Consider the following 17,817-nt stretch of genomic DNA (forward strand, 5'->3'; position numbering starts at 1 on the left):
CACTGGATTTTTTCTTTCTGCCTGTGTGTCTTGCTGTTTCCTACAGAGGCTCTGCCTTTCATCTAAACACACAAAACCCAACCTGTTTGGAGCCTGTCCCTTAATGAGAAACTTCTGATCATCCCAGAAAGATAAAAATGTGCCAGCTTAAAGCATTCTTCTTGGAAAGACATGACAAGGTCATTTTCAGGAAGTTTCTCTAAATACTTAATAACTGTCACTCTTAAGAAGTTGTTGTCATTATGTCTACCATTACTCTGTCATGGAGCAAAGGGAGCTCAGTCTTTTTTGGATGATTTTCAGTACTACTACTACTTCTCCACATTTTTCTTTCACCAAAAAACGCAAAAACGCAAAAAAAAAAAAAACAAAAAAAAAACCAAAGCCATCATTATTTTCTTTGGACTCCCATAGATGAAATGACATTTCAACTGAAACGCAGAGTGCCTGTGTGCTACTGTTGGAGGCTGTGTCTGAGCAGCTGGTCATTACCCTTCTTCCTCGCCCCCTCTCTGCTATCTCTGTTTCCTTCTCTTCCTTCTCCTTTTCTAGAATCTAGAAGCCTCCTGCTTCCTTCCATTTCTTTTTTTCCTTCTCCGTTTTCTTTCTTTTGTCTCTTAAGTGAGCACTCTTGGTGAATAGATTTGAGTTCTGGGAGACAAATGAAGGAAGAAGTGATTCAGCTTTTAGGAAAACACTAGTCACAGGAGCTGTTAGATTTCCACCCTAATCTCTCAGAAGGATATTGCTAGTTTTGTCTGCAGAGAAGCTGCAGTGTTGTACATCTCTGAAGTACACACTGGCTGAAGTGGTTTTTATTTGTTAGCTTTGCACGAGGGGGTACAAATGAAATCCTTGTGAGCTTAGGAATTGTGGAGCCCCCAACAGCAGGAAGAGCACTGTTATTTACTCTTGCCTGAGAGACACTTTCACCAAGAGACTTCTATTCTCTCTCCAGGATTGCTTGAGGTGCTCCTCCAAGGGAGCCCTATGCCAAACACAATGGCAACTCTGTAGAGCCACTCAATTTCAAATGAAGTTTAATTTGTATAACAAAGCACATTACAGCTTTGTAGTTTAACAGTTATGATGGGAAAAATCCAGAATTTAAAATGAAGTTTTAGTTTGCATAACAAAGCATATTACAGCTTTGTAGTCTGACAGTTAAGATGAGAATCCAGAATCTCATCTTGACACTTGAACTTCTAAACTCTCTTTTCTAGCTCTAAACATTAAGCAAAGGGACTGTCTCATTCAACTTCAGGTTTCCATGAAACAACAGTAACAATAAACAAACAAACACAACACCAAACAAACACAACAATGAACACTCTGCATGCAGCTATATGTTGTCTTCATTCTTTGGATTCAAAACACATTTGTTAAGTAAACATGGAGTCATGAATTTTTTATTAGTGCATCACATCGAACTGAAACCAAAACTATAGCTTAAAAGTTGTTTGCCTCAATCAGATAGTTACCTGCCATGCAGTTTGGTAAATGTTGACCATAGATTACAAAAATGAAATAATTGAAAAAAAAATAAAAAAATGAAATAATTGCTGAGAATAGCTGAGTGATTGGCCCACAGTTTGTCAGGAGCAGGATTCTGATCTCTCTCTGTCAGTGTTAAACCTGTAGTATTTTTTCTTATTGTATACCTACTGCCTCTTGTTTTAGACCTGAAAGGGAATATCTTTTGTTTAGGAGACAATAAATCAGTTTCCATATGTGGCAGATCTCTGAGAGAAGATCCTACAAAGTATGGGGGAATATGTCAAAGGGCACGAAGAGGGTACTCTGTACTTTCAAAGGGCTAGAAGTCTTAATCCCTTTAAAATGTCCTTCTAGGAATGGAGGGAATCTTGAGCTCACACTCTTCTACAGTAACTTCCATCAGTAGTTCAAAAAAAATGTAAACGTCTTCTCTTCATTTTATAAGATATGGAGCATAGAACGTCATTGTTTTTCAATAGACAGTAATTTGGATTTAGTGGATGAAATAAAGGTTTAGAAAAGTTACAAGTGTACATGAGTTATGAGCATACACTGGGATCATTGACTATTTGGATTAATAAAAATGAACCACAGTGTCTACATTTTCCAGGGAGGAATTAACTATCAATCATTTTCTTTAAAAGGATGCCTAGCCCAACTAATTTACCACTTCTTTATTTAAATAGCCAGCAGTCCTGATTTTCATAGCATAAAATCAACAATAATAATAATGATAAAATTAATGAGAATGTGGGGAGAAAGAATTGTTGGATGGGGGAGTAAACGATAAGATAACTGCATAAACTCTTCAAGCAATACAAGTGGAAGTTGGGACTATTAGGGCTACATTAAACATACTTATTATGCCTTGAACCATCCCTTGGAAATACATTAATCTTGATAAGTGGTTTTCCTTGCAGATCCATTAAAGTTAACATCCCAGTAAAGGAGTTTTGAATCACATGAACTGGCCATTTATTCAAGGAAAGGTCATATCTTGCATTAGAAAATTATATTCCCACCTACTGATATCAGTATGCATAGTTAGAAAAGTGTAATGAGAAAACATTTCGTCAGGCCATTTGACTCAGCCCTCCTGAACCCTTGCAGTTTCACCATATTAACTTTTAAGCACATGCGTGTGTAAATTAAGGACCGTCTGGGGAGAATTCTTCCCGCCTGTGTTTCATTGACTGGCACGGTGGAGCAGCAGTTCATTCCCCATGATGAAGGCAGGAGGCACACAGACATCACTTGTTGAACTTCTGACCTTGTCACCCCCTCCGTGGATGTACTATAAATAGTTTTCCTGAGGGAGGGGTGGTCTTCGTTTGCCGTCATGTGAGTAAGAACATTTTTCCTATGCTCATAGGCAGAATGACAATAGGAGGCATATAAGGGAAAGATATGGACTGGATATTGCAGCACCACTCAGTGGCCAGAAGCGACAGTTTCTGCTCATAGGGGCTACCAGAGTCCAGTGCTTGTCATTAGAGGCTTTGGTCATCCCTGTGATGGTTACATGAATTTCTCTTGCATGTGTGCACATATTTGAGCCATTTTGTATGATGAAATGTGAAGTTGATACAGTGCTTTTAAGAATCAAAGTACAAAGGCTATTTTGAGGAAAACCCTCAGTGACAGGAGTCAAGGGCAGAACCAGACAATTACTTGATCACCAATTCATTTATTATTTGTGATACTGCTGATCAAACACGGGACTTCACACATGTTATAGTAAGCTCTCTACCACTTCCTATCATCCTCTTCAGTGAAATACTATTTTTATGCAAAAGAACAAGGCAAATCAATCACCGTAATTTGAGTATTTGGCACTGATTTTCTTAAACCTGGGCTAATCGCTCTATCAAATCAAGTGAAGGAACAATGTCATTCATTCTTAACCATGTGACCCTCACTTTCAGTCCTACCCTAGATAGCCACCAAACTTGTATATGTCATTGTGAACCTCCTACTTTTCAATTTCTATGAAAAATTAATGGTAATATCAATAGTTTTTCTGATGTTATACAATAAATTTCAGAAATATTTGGGATATCTGGAGGTTACTCAGTAAGCTAGTGCTTTTCATGTGGGTAAAAGACCCTTTCACAGTATCGACTGGTGGTTTCATCAAACAGACTGTTTCAGATTCCACACTGTAACTAACATTTTAGAAACTATTGCTTACTGAACTATTTAATAAGACCATACTTCTCATTATTTTCAGTGAAAATTTATTGCAAAAGTCTGAAGAAATCGATCAGATTACTTGTCTGAACATAACATCCCAAACGCTGAACTACTAGAAGAAATTAGAGGGAAATACTTCAACACATTGGTACAAGGGATGAATTTTTGGATGACACTCCTGAGGCACAGGAAATAAGAGAAAATTAGGCAAAAGTGACTAAATAAATTTAAGAAGTTCTATACAGCAAAAGAAACAAACACAGTTACCAGACAACCTACATAATGGGAAAATATTTTTGCTAACTAGCCCATTAGCTTGACAAAGAAATTATATCTAAAGTATACAATATACATAAAAAACCCAACAACAAAATAAGTAATCCAATTGTTAATGAGCAAGAAATATGAGTATATACTTCTCAAAAGAAAAAACTTTATTGCCGGCTGTTAGTGGTACACACCTTTGATCCCAGCACTTGGGAGGCAGAGGCAGATGGATCTCTGAGTTTTGAAGCCAGTCTAGTCCACAGCATGAGTTCCAGGACAGCCAGGGTTACAAGGGAAACTGTCGCAAACAACCCCAACACAACCCAAAAGAAGAAAATTTAATTTTCCAGCAAGTTGCAAACATTTTCAGATCCTTTGTACATACAAGAAATGCAAGTCCAACTATAATTAGTGATCATCTTACCCCAATTAAAATGGCCAACAAAGACACACACACACACACACACACACACCCCACACGTTTATGAAGAATGGTATGGAAGGTCCTCAAAAGACTAAAACAGATTTAGCATATGATCTAGCTACCCCCTTCTTGATATATGACAGAAAAAATAGTGTAAGCATATCAGTGAGATAACTGCACAGCTGTGTTAATTGCTGCATTGTTCAAAACAGCTAAGACCTACAATGCTTAGCCTGTGTACTTGTCAATAGACACATGGATGAGAGCTCCATTTATCTGTAGGTATAAGGATAAGTATTGGAATTTAAGTAGGGATTATACTGGTTGAAGATTGTTTTTGCAGGTAATGGAAGTCATTACAGTAACCACAACTGGTCAGCTGACCAACCTCAACTGATGCATCTAAAATATAACCCTTACCATTAAGACACAGGAAACATCTTGGAAATCAGGACAGAAAAATTCTAAGAGTCAGAGAAGTAGAATATCTGTTGGTAGATAGGTTTTTCTGTATAAGACAGGAAATCTATGCCCACAATATCTGAACAATATGGCTACTGAAACAGGAACAATGCCGCCAGTTCACTTGACAGCATGGATGGGGAAATCTCATAAGACCCTACCCTAAGGTGAAAAACTGCAGGCGGTCAATGGTCCTTCATTGAGATGAGTTCCCGAAGTGATTATCCAGTATCAAGTGTCAGTCCTAAAAACATATGAGCAACACTTGATGTCCTGAATAGGTTTCATTTATGTATCTAGGTGTGTGTACATGTAGCAATACTAATGAAAAGAAAAATGACTACAATAGAGATAGTCAATAAAAGTAGGAGACTTTGGTGTCAGAGGAAGGGAAACAGTGGGAAAATGAGTAGGATATGGTAATAGGGGATTAAAGATGATCAAAATATATTATATATACAATAAAAATGTATATTATATATATAATGGGCTCACAACGGAGCCCATTAGCTGTTACAATTAACAAATGCTAATAAAAATAAAAAGACATATTGCTAAAAAAATTCCCATATACAAAATGAAATACTATTATGTCATAAAAGTGGTCGTCCATTGTTTGTAGCAGGTGAGCAGAACTGGAGGATACTATGTTAAACGAAGTAAGTCAGAACAGAGAGACAAGTATGGCATATTTCCTCAATTCAGAAGCTATTTCAAAAGTTACCAGAATGCATAATACTAATTATGCTTTATAATTATGAGAGGGTAGAAAAGGTGAGGGGATGAGGAGATAGAGAGATACAAGTAGTGAGTGTTCAGACACAAGTAGAGTGGGGTCTACTGTTCTCTAGCACGTGTAGGGATTACAGTTTATAATAGCTTACGATATAGTTTGTGACTAACTAGGTGTTCAAAGGCACCAAACAGAAACTAATGAGGAGGAGGTGGAAATGTTAATTACCTAATGTGATCAATACACATTATAGCCATGTTTTGAAATACCACACTGTGCCTTCTAGGAACTGAGCAACACTGCAATGAGAAAGGGAAGAAAACAAAGGCAGGACTTGAAGGTAGTAGGAAGCAAAAGCCTGGGAACACAGCCCTGTTATGGGAAAGTGATCATTTGTTGCAGTAAAAGAGGGAGAGGGGTTGCTCTGATTTGGTTGCTAATTTACGTAAATCACAAAATTTTCCTGCCTTTCAGGAATAAATCCAGAGACAAAATGGAAGTTCAGAGAGGCTTGACTTAGAATTTTTGCATTCATACTTCCCTTCAGCCTCCTAGCTCTTAGAACTGCCATAATCACCATATAAGTACAGAGCAGCCAGCTTGAGAGATATGATTAGAAGGCATGGGAATATACATTTAGACTGATGAATGTCCTTCCCCGTAGCTCTTGCGGGCTAGAATATGCTGTCAGACTCTTGTTTGGTCTATGCTTGCCCCTTCTGTACCAGGGTCAGGACACAGATGTCCTGATATGAAGGCACAGTCCAAATAATTTAATTACTCATTTAGATGATATTTTTCCTTGATATTAATAATTTGTGTCTTCAAATGATCTTTTGAAGTATGAATAAAATTTGTGAACATTAACTTCTAAAAGGATCCTTTCTAGGGATGGCTTTTATTATAGTTCCAATGATTGTGAAGCACTTAAAATCTCTCAAGATAGAAGTTTACGGGTTAAAAAAATACACAAAATTAGGGGAAACCAGAAATTGTCCTAAACCAGACAAGAAGGCAAGTGGCATTAACTCCTGGATTTTTATTAACGTGTTTTCCAAGTGCTTAGCTTAGCACATCCCACTTAGGACTCAATGACCACCAAGTGCTTCTGAAATGGTTCCCATAAATCAAGGTGTGTGGCAGTGGCGTCTAACATGCTAGATGGATTAGCTAATCATCCTGTGTGGTCACTCAATGAGGCAGGCGCCTGTGTTGCCTCTGAAATTCTACAGTCGTTGAATCTCATTCTGACCTTTGAGTTAAGTTCTAATTTCTCATGGGCACCCATGTTCCCAAATTAAGCACGCCCTGTCCTGAGATTTATGAAGGCAGCAACAGCGCAGTGTGAATTGCTTTAAGGCTTCTTCCTTCTATGCTTGTCTTGCAAAGCCAAATAAACTTGGGTAAGGTACGGGGGCGGGGGGGGGGGATCTTTAGTGGCACAGGAATTTATTTTAAGTGAGCTCGCGTTTTGCTTCATAACCCCACCCCGTTTTATTACTATCCGTTGCTCAGCTGCTGATCAGTCAGCCGCACGTTTGTCCTCAAACACTCAGCTGCCAAAGAGCCCGATTACAATTTGTCCTTGGAGCCAGCTAAAGGTAAACACTTTCACCTGAACACACACAAGCCCATCCTGACTAATCTAGCACTATTTTTACTTCCCCCTGCAGCGTCCGTCTTTATGTACCTCCTTGCCCTTCCTTCTACATTATAATTTTAAAAGAAATGGAAAGCTTTATTTACCCAGGGACACTCTTGCAGGAACAGCTCGCCGGTCAATCCAGAAGGAAACCCACGACAGCATCACCATCAGCATGGCTGGGAAATAGGTCTGCAGTACAAAGAAGAAAATATGCCTCCGCAGCACAAAGTTGATGAAAAGCCTATAGTACCAACCTAGGAGAAAGAAACAGTTACCATTAGAGGCGTCCAGGAGACCCCGTGCTTAGCTACACTCCATGTCTTTCAGAGGGCAAGCTCTCAGCTGTCATAGAACGTGACATACCCACCTCTGTTTCCTCAGCACCGGCTGGCACCTGGGCTTCCATTCTAACACTGTAAGATAGCCTGAACGACAGCCAGATTAATTATTCCCTCCAAAAATATGTTTACCTTCTATATTCAAGCTTGGGGGCGGGGTGAACGGTAATTACATTTGTGTGTGGTCCTTGAAGACCCCTTTACACACTTATGTTATTCGCAGGGTTTCTACAAGAAGGAAAGGCTTGCCGGGCGGTGGTGGCGCACGCGGGCGGTGGTGGCGCACGCCTTTAATCCCAGCAGTTGGGAGCAGAGGCAGGTGGATCTCTGTGAGTTCGAAACCAGCCTGGTGTACAAGAGCTAGCTCCAGGACAGGCTCCAAAACCACAGAGAAACCCTGTCTCAAAAAACAAACAAACAAAACAAACAAACAAACAAAAGAAGAAGAAGGAAAGGCTTCACTGCTAATTGATGACTGCATGTCATAGTTAGTAATCATTTATCAGCTGTCACAAATGAAGAACAGTCTACCTGCAGGAATAGATTTGGAGTAGATAACTCAAATCTCAAAAGGTAGAAGAATTATATGACCTTAAGAGAAACCAGAGTATATAAAGGCGATTTCTATGAAAATAGAGATCAAAGGATATAAAGGAGTTTACAGCCACATGTTCTAGCCATCTGCAGGACATCGCTGAGGATCATTCATCATGTCCCAGATTACGAAGCACGATTAATAAAAACTCAGAGAGAGAAATTGGGGTTCAACCTGAAGATCTGAAAAGCAAAGCAGCCAGACACTGGCTCTTATCTCTACCTCAGTCTGAAATGACGATCCTGCTTCCTGGAATCTCAGAATGAGACTGCGTCTGAGAGCTATCTTTCCCTGTTTTATATTCCCCTCTAGGGCTTGGATTAAAGTCATGCTGGACCTGATTTCTATAGCAACTAGTGTGGCTACTGGGATTAAAGGTGTGTGTTACCATAACCTGGTCTGTAAGGCTGACCAGTGGGACTGTTTTATTCTCAGATCTTCAGGTAGTCTTTATTTATTAAAATACAATTGAAATGCCACTACAAAACTATGCTCAATAATTGTTTTTCATTTTCCATTCATGCTTACTTATTTTATGTTTGTATGTGTGTGTGTGTTTTGCTTTTCAGATCTTCAGGTTGGATGTATGTACTCTATGTGCATAACTGGTGCCTACGTAGGCCAGAAGAGGATACTAGATCCTCTACAACTGAAGATACAGATAGTTATGAGCTGTCATGTGAATGGTGGGAATTGAACCTGGGTCCTCTGGAAGAGCATCCTGTAATCTTAAGTGCTGAGCCATCTCTCTAGCTCCTTACTCATACTTTTTAGTGCATTAATATATATATCCAGGCTCTGACTTTCAGTGAGCTGCTTATTATACTTCTCATCTGATTAGACACTAAAATTCTCACTGTTAGTTGACATATATGCCTTGAAACATACATACTGCAAGATTATTAATTTCATTAGCAGTGGAAATAAATGTTACATCATACAGCACATTCTAAGGTTAAAATATATATTGCCTTCTGTTCCCACTCATGGACTTGTACTTGCATTTGATTTTAGCCAAAAGCTTGGAAAGAATCATTGTTCTGTATTGGTCACTAAGTTTGCTGTGTGTGAAACTTAAAAGTTTTTTTTTTAAGATTTATTTATTTATTAGGTATACAACATTCTGCCTCCATGAATGCCCGAATGCCAGAAGAGGGCGCCAATCTCATTACAGATGGTTGTGAGCCACCATGTGGTTGCTGGGAATTGAACTCAGGACCTCTGGAAGAGCAGCCAGTGCTCTTAACCACTGAGCCATCTCTCCAGCACTTAAAAGTTTTGATTATACCTGTAGAATAGAATAATAATATACCAATCTCTACAGTTCATAGAACTGTTGGAAGATTAAAATAAAGAATAATTACAAAAGTATTTTATAAAGATAGAATTCCAATATAGTTACTCCTACAGATGTGTAAAGGGATTGGTTCCAGGGAGTCGTGGGTACTGATGTCTATAGAAGTATAGATGCTAATTTGAAATCCTGTAGAATTATTCGCATTTATATCTATCTGTATATTTTAAGTAATCTCTTTTATCTGTAGTGCCTAATACAATGTAAATGCAACATAAATAGCCGTTATACCGCATTGTTTAAAGAGCTGTGATAATACACAGCTATGCTTATGCTCAGTACAAGTATGTTTGAAAAATATTTTCAATTCACAATTGTCTGCGTCCATAGATGTGAGAGCAATGGCTAGAGAGAGATGATTGTATATGGTTTTCTGTGGGTAGACAGTAGGCCAGCAGGGCTTCTTTAAGTATTCCAACAGGTCATGCAGCCTTGTAAGAAGGTTGCAGCATCACTCCAGGTAATGTAATAAGGGTCTGATTTCATCTTTAATATTAAAGAGCCAAGAGTTCCCAGGCCCCATTTCTATGTCCCTTTCTACCTTATAGATAACAAACCAGAAAAACAAAAACAAATAATGATGATACTAAACTCTGCAACACAAAAATGAAACAAAACCTCTTTGGTGCCTGTGAAAAATTCAAGCCATCAGTGTCTACTCTACCAAAGGGATCATCCTTGACCTTAACTCTACCCAAGCCACCATAAAATTTAACCCCAAGCCAATTGTTCCTTTCTGTGCTATTTTCGGACTTGTTTGGCAACCTGAATTGTTCTTTCTAGGAAGCTCATAATGTGAGTCATAAACTCTTCATACTTTGATGTGTACCGCATCATCCTTTTTACAGCATGAACTCAACTTTAGGCATGTGTAGAGTCTTAGTTCTCCCATTGCCTCTGTCAGTAGAAAGAAGCAGAACCAAAGACCATGAGAAAAGCACTGGCAGTAACTGGGGTGCCATCCGAAGACAGCAGTAAAAGCTTCTGTTGTACCTATAAATTGTCACCTTTAATCAGTTTCTGACACTAACACCCTAGGTTGTATGAAAAGCATCACAATGAAGATGCTGATGGACGTGGTGATGATGAGAATTTCTAACTATTATTATTCAAACACTGCCCATATAGTTATTAAATGTATCAGTTTAGCTACAAAATCCCATGAGATAGAGACACTGGGAAACACCATACTAAAACTAAGGAAATCGAAGGCTGGATCAAGCAACTCTTCCGAGGTTGTCCTGGTGGTAAGCGATGGAGCAGGAGCAGTTGCCCCTGTACTTTAGTTTCGATAAATAATTTTCCAATGCGTTCCATGGAGGGTAGGAGTCTTTCCTTGGTGAACTCAAGGTATGGGAGTTAGAAGAGCACTGAAATGGATGAGAGACAGAGAAACCCTCTCCTATTTGTCGATGCCTCTGGGTGGTTGTGGGTTTGTGCAGACGCAATGGGAGTAACGAAAGCATCGTAAGAGAAAAGTAGGACTCTGTGGTCCAGCTACAGGTGGAAAGTAAGTTTCTATCTACAGCTCCCTCCAACTCCAGTTTTGACAATGGGAGCCTATTTTCCTGTATAGCTATTTATAGGGTGGCGGATATAGTTGGTAGTTGTGATGATAGGAATAAGGAAAATATTTACAATCATTTTCATGAAGCTAAAATATTTAAACAGGAGGGAGCCACATTTAAAATGGTGGATACCATGGGGGCAGAGCAGTTACTTACTCACGAACTGAAATCAATATCTAAGGCCATTTTTCTGAAGCTTAGGAACTAGATAGATCTGGATGCAACTATTAATTTGATATAAAAGCACAGCTTTCAAAATGCTGTGCTCTTGCATTTTTCTACTCTTAGAACCCACTTAATTCCTTGTCATTAAAATGTGCATGTTTTAACAGAATCAGAACTGCAAAGTATAGAAATCAAGTTGAAACTTTCCCCAATCTCTACCCACTACTCTGAATTTTAAAACAGACTGGCACATACAAACACACCGACATGTGTACAAATCATTTCTTCCATAACAGATATGGGTTTTTGTTAAAGACTCTTCTATTAGTCACTTTTAAAATTAGAGCAAGCTCACATCATGATATACAAAGCATTTGAAACGAATACTATCTTAGTCCATCTTTTTCACAGAAACTAATTCTATTTCTGTTTCTTGAAAGTGTAATTAAACTGAAGTGTTAAGGCTTCATAGTTCATTTAAAAAATACGTAAAAGCATCTTTGTGAACAGATTTTCAGCGGTGCTCTTGTTTGGATTTTGACAGACTCTAAAACCAGAAGAGAAGAGGATAAAAATTCCCTAGTGTTGATCCTGCCTTGGTGACAGCGCAGATAGCAGTGAAGGGGAAGTCTTAGAGGGAGAGCCAGGGACTAGAAGACTTCCCCTCTACTGCAAGATGAATAGTTAATTTTCTACCAAATAGTACCACGGACACTATGCTTCAAAATGGTAGGAAATGCAATTGCTGTCATTATAGGTACATTGTATTGATTGGTACAAGGATACCACCCTTAGATTTTGGTGTTTCCCATATATCACATTATGATAACATTAAAAAGAAAGATTAAGGATGCCATTTATCATGTGTCAAGTTATTTTATCACAGAAGTAATACAGAAAAATTAAAACTCGGTTACATCATGTTCACGATATCTATTAATTTATTTAAATGCTGACTTAATTGAACCGAGGACTGAAAACATTAACTTCCTGATACCACATTTGAAAAAGGAGCAAGAGAAGCAGAAAACTGAAGCACAGCAGCTTGTATGCATGAGGTGCTCCTAGTATTCCAAGCACTCTTGAACTTTTGGAATTATTTTTGAATTATCCACCACGTATTCATTTATTCAACACTTTGATTGCAAGAATCTTCTATGTGCCAGGGATACATCAGTGATCAAGGAACACAAATGTGTGTTATTTGCCTATCAGAAAATGCAACCAACAAGATTAAAATTAATAGCAACGCTCGTTGAATGTCAAAGAATGCAAGCCAACAGAGTAAAACAGACATTTCTTCCCCATCTAAATAGCTAAAGACACATTGGTCCCGGGGATGCAATTAGCTTCTTTGAGATTTAAATTTTGGCTGTTCTCTTAAGACACAGACTTTTAGATAGATAATTGTAGGAGTGAGACAGATAACTCAGAATCTGCTCCTCAAACTCCAAAACTGTGCAGGTGATAAGGATTCTAGCCAGGGCAGATGCAAGCACACCTTGTAGCCTGAACACTGCTCCTTTGAACCACAAATAATACTTTCTCTGGTTAAAATGACAGAGTACTTGTCACTAGCAAGATGGTGGAAAATGCCTGTAGGGGTGGGATATTGTGGAGGAGGTCAGAAAGAGGCTGCTCCTAACTTTAATTAACAGCCAGGTCAGTTTTAAAAACTCCTGGGATAAATGCTACCAAATCAGAAAGCTGCCATACATGGTGAAGAGTATATACTGTACTGATTCTAAGCAGATTTTTTCTCTTTAGGACAACAGCTCATCTTGTTAACTCAGTTGTGTCAGGTGATTTTTTATTTTTTGAGCATCTACCATATGCTAGGCATATTCTAGGATCTGGGAAGAAATGGTTAGCAAGGCAGACAGCTTCTGACCTCTTTCCAAAGATAGACCTAGGCAATAGACAATGAAGTATCTACTTCAGTTGGAAGTATGTGCTGTGAGGACAGGAAATAGTGAGGAAAGAGGTCTAGCTTTGAAGGGCTAACTAGGATATCACCATTTGAGAAGATAATTTGCCAAGTTATGACTAAGGCAGGTAATTGGTCACGAGATAGAGAGGCAGGGCCAGAGCAAAACCACACAGAAGAAATAAGATGAAAGTGTCTGGGAGCAAAGTGAGGGGGAGGTAGAGGACACTACGATATAGGAACAGGGGTTGGTGTGAGTCAGAGCAGCACGCAGGATGGAGATCATGTTGAGAAGCTTGCCCTTGGTTCTAAGTGCAATGGAAAAACCCCAAAGGGTTTTGATCTGGAAAGGGTTTTAAGCTGCGATTTCCACGTTGCAAAGACCATTCCGTAAGTTCTACTCAGCATAGAGTGGAGGGACCAAGAGCGGAATAAAGGCTTCTTGCTGGAAAGGTTTGCGTGGGGGTTGGAGGAATCAGTAGGTAGGCCACAGAATTGTCTGCACACAGAAGGCTGTACCTGTGCTGCTGTAGAAAGCCAATCCACTGGATGCACTGAACTCCTCAATGAAGAACTGGGAAAGGGAAATGTGCTCTTCAGTGTTTAAGGACTTGTTGCCGTGTTTCCAGTACAACATTAGGTCCTCTTCATTGTAGGCATCTAAAACAACACAGACGGTTCATGTCTTAGCAGTCAGGTGAGTTCTGTTTTCGACAGTTCTCAATCCCCAATTCCTGGTTCAGAGGTGTCCATGTGCTATGTATTGAAAGACACTTTCCAAGGGACTGAACAAACCCACAGTTAAGAAAGGAAACAAAGACAAACAAACACCAACCCCACACCCATCTCTAAAATCCAGAGCCTGAAGACTGTTAAGTCAGTGGCGTTTCTCCCTCTGTGATGTTTACAGTTCTCCAGTGTGCCTGACTGCATGCATTCTTATATAAAATTCAGCTCAACCTCAGGGTAAGGCCAGGGCATTGCCTCGCAGGGGCTGAGTCCATGCCTTTATGTTTCTTTAATGGACTTCTCCTAGATGAAATTCTCAAATAAGCCTTACGAATTCATTTTTGTGACATAAAATGTTTGTAATAGACATGTACAAAGGAGCAGATGTGTAGAGAGTATCCATCGACAGTCATAGTTTCAGTCATAAGACTGAAAAACTGTGATCAACTTTTAAGCTGCCTTATCAAAAGTAAATGTTGGGTAACAGCTATTGGCATGGAGCTAAACCAGACGCCTCTTAAGGGAGTCTGTGCCCTATGCTGGGTTGCTCTGAGAAGCTCACACACACTTAGTAGAGGATCGGTATTTGTCTAGCTATAGGATTCCCGGATGTAGAAGGTCAGTGCTGGGGGTGGAAAGCTGCACGCTCTAAAGAAGCTGCCTTTTTATTGCTATTGTGAAAATCACAGACTATTTAATGACCAAAGCATTTGACCCTGAATCTCCTCATTTGAAAGATGATCTGCTATTATCATCATTAGAAAAAGAGAGGTGGCATAACACTGAAAAGTAATACAATCTAACTGGAAAATATGATAAGATGGAATAAGGTGATATGATGCTTAAATGATTGCTAAGAACATGCTTATTTCCGGTGATGGTGTGCAGTGTGTTCTGATGCTGATGCAGGCTTGTTTCAACAGGCAGACAGACTTACAGCTTTCTAGTTCAAGAGAGCAGTTCTGAGTGTCCAGAGGAAACCTGCTAAAGTCCATAAGGCACATGGCCGAAACCGTTATCCTGTAAACAGAGTAAGGAAGAGAATTGATCATTTACCCATATGGCCCAACTAGCAATGATGCTTCCTAGTGTTTGCTTGCTTTGGGTGCCTTTCAGGGATAATGAGAAACAGGCCTGACTATCTTCTGTCCAAATAACAAGGAAGCAACCGCATAGGGGTAGGGGTTGCTCAAGACAGAGATTGATGAGTGAATACTTATTCTTGTCCTGATCTCACCATTTTTCCTGCTTAGCTACTTCTGCATTTTCTGGCTCTGATGACTATTTTTTTTTTTCAGAAAAACACTTCAAAGTCAGATGCTTTCAGTGGATTTAAACACATTCTGCTCTCTAGAAGATGCAAAATTGAGTAGTCTCCAGTATAAAAGAGTTGAGGTGGTGAAAACACAAATTTATAGGTAAAGGTTTCCTTTACAAAGCACTAGGAAATTTTCCTTGTGGTTCTGAGGCAAAGCCGGGAGCGTGTTTAGTGATAGATCCATATGCATAATACATAATTCACAATCTATTAAGGCAAAGACTTGCATATTGATGAGGCTTATTTTTTTCCATAAAATTTTATATTCTCCTGGATTTTCCTGGCTCCAGGCAGAGGCTGCCGTTCTGTGATCTTGCCTCAGAGTGAGAGCTGCGGTAGCCACAATAGCAGATTAGAGGTTCATAAAAGGCCCCCGAGCTAGTCTGCAGAAACAAAGACAACAGATGCTCCTGCCAGTGGTGCCCCTGAATTAATCAGAAGAGCAGAACCATTTTATATTCTGTGATCTGAATTTTATTGTCAATAGTCAGAACAGAAAATTAATAACAGAGATGTGTGGATTTCTTTCTGTACAAAATGCATACTTAGTCTGCTATGTTCCTAGTACATTAAAAGAATTATTTTCTGAGGTCTTTGTACCACTTGCTCCGTAGTATACATGAAGAAATGAATGACTGAAGAGGATTTTGGCTAGATGGCCTCAGAACCCAACCTGATACCGGGTACCAGGAGATCTGGATCTGTGCTTGGACTGCTTCTTTTGTTGGACCAAAGACTATGCTTACAACAATTTTGAGTCCTCTTGAGTATGGGCACCTCTAAGACCACCTCCAGGGCTAAGCTTCTGCAGAAAGACTCTAAGAATCAGTAAAGCTATTATGCTCATGGGTCACCTGAATGACATATACTGCACTTTACTACAATGAGGATTAAGACAGTAACCGGAAATGGCAAGAAGGCCAAGTCTAGGAGAAATCACAAGTTTCCAGTTGTCCTTCCTGGAAAGTGTGACATCTGCCAGTAGTGATACACAAGGCATCATGCACAGAGCACTGGGGACCAGGAAAGCTCACACAAGCCTTGGTGAGGAAAACCTTAACTGAGAGTTGACTAGCTAGATGAGTGATCTTAGTTTCATCCTCTCCAGACGTGAGAATGATACCGTGGCACAAGGAACCCACCACAACCACCATGAGCATATACTCCCAGGTATGGCTTATGGACTCCAGATGAACAGAAACGTTCTTAATAGGCAAGATAGTCCAAGAGATTAAAGGTTATTTCACCATGTATGGCAGGAGCCAAACAGACATTAGAATGAGCAAAGTAAACAGGATCCCCAGAATTAATCTATTACTGTTCATCCAAAGCAACTTTAAAACAGCTGATTTTTTTGGTCAGATTCTGTTTTTTTCAATTCCTTTCAATTCTTTTTCAATACTTTTGACAGTAGTATTTGTGAGTCCTATTGAAAACAGTACTGGGAATGCTGGAGAGATGGTTCAGTAGTTAAGAGCACTGACTGCTCTCCCAGAGGACCAGGGTTCAAATCCCAACACCCATATGGAAGCTAACAAATCTGATGCTTTCAAGTAGACATAAACTTAGACAAAACACCAAGGAACATTTACATAAAAGAAAGAAAACCATACTGCTCCTTAATTGCATTAATAGCTCTTTAAAAATGGCTGATGATAGTCACTTTGTGAATCATACTTATGGTGAGCAAACATAATTTCTTATTGCTGCTATAACAGCTTATCACAGCATAAATGTATTATTTCAGAGTTCTGCAGCCCGGAGGTCCAATTAGACTCTCTGGTGCAGAATTATTCTTGTAACACTCTTCAGGGGAAAATCCACTCACACTGGTTGACACCAGCTGTCCTTGGCTTGGTAACTCATTGTCAACTCGTCTTTTGTGTGTATCTGATTTCCCCTCCTTCTTCTTTTATAAAGATTCTCATGCTGCATGTAAAGCCACAACAGAAAATAGAGGACCATTTTCCCACATAGAGATCATTAATTTAGGGCTGGATGTTGTGGCACACACCTTTAATTCCAGTACTCGGTAGGCAGAGTCAGGCAGATCTCTGAGTTGAGGACAGTCCTCGGCACTCAGAGGTCCAGAACAGCTAAGACTATACAGAGAAACCATACATCTAAAAACAAACAAACAAGCAAGCTAGCACACCATTAGCCTAGCACATTTGCAAGGATGCCTTATCACACAACAAAAGTATATGCTCTACTATGTTCATAGCAGCATTGTTGGTAATAGCCAGAACCTGGAAACAACCTAGATGTCCTTCAATGGAAGAATGGATGAAGAAAGTGTGGAATATATACACATTAGAGTACTACTCTGCCATAAAAAAACAATGACTTCTTGAATTTTGCATGCAAATGGATGGAAATAGAAAACACTATCCTGAGTGAGGTAACCCAGACCCAAAAAGAGGATCATGGGATGTACTCACTCATAATTGGTTTCTAGCCATAAATATAGGTCACTGAGTCTATAATTTGTGATCCTAAAGAAGCTAAATAAGAAGGTGAACCCAAAGAAAAACATATAGTTATTATCCCTGCTATGGGAAATAGACAAGATTGCTGGGCAAAAAATTGGGATCTTGGGGGT

At 39.4% G+C, this 17,817-nt stretch overlaps 1 protein-coding gene across 1 annotated transcript in view; it reads right to left on the reverse strand.

The window, feature by feature from the left end:
* Positions 1–17,817, reverse strand: part of Gabrr3 (gamma-aminobutyric acid type A receptor subunit rho3) — a 48,432-nt gene that overhangs the window by 3,269 nt on the left and 27,346 nt on the right. The window contains exons 5-7 of the mRNA XM_050149010.1: positions 14,835–14,917; positions 13,688–13,828; positions 7,323–7,475 (exon numbers count right to left, since the gene is read on the reverse strand). Of these exons, the coding sequence (XP_050004967.1) occupies positions 7,323–7,475; positions 13,688–13,828; positions 14,835–14,917 (377 nt within the window). The remainder of the gene's footprint in view (positions 1–7,322; positions 7,476–13,687; positions 13,829–14,834; positions 14,918–17,817) is intronic.

This window comes from Alexandromys fortis, unplaced genomic scaffold, assembly GCF_014885135.2.
Source record: "Alexandromys fortis isolate MF-2015 unplaced genomic scaffold, M_Fortis_MF-2015_v1.1 scaffold_4, whole genome shotgun sequence".
Lineage (NCBI taxonomy): Eukaryota > Metazoa > Chordata > Mammalia > Rodentia > Cricetidae > Alexandromys > Alexandromys fortis.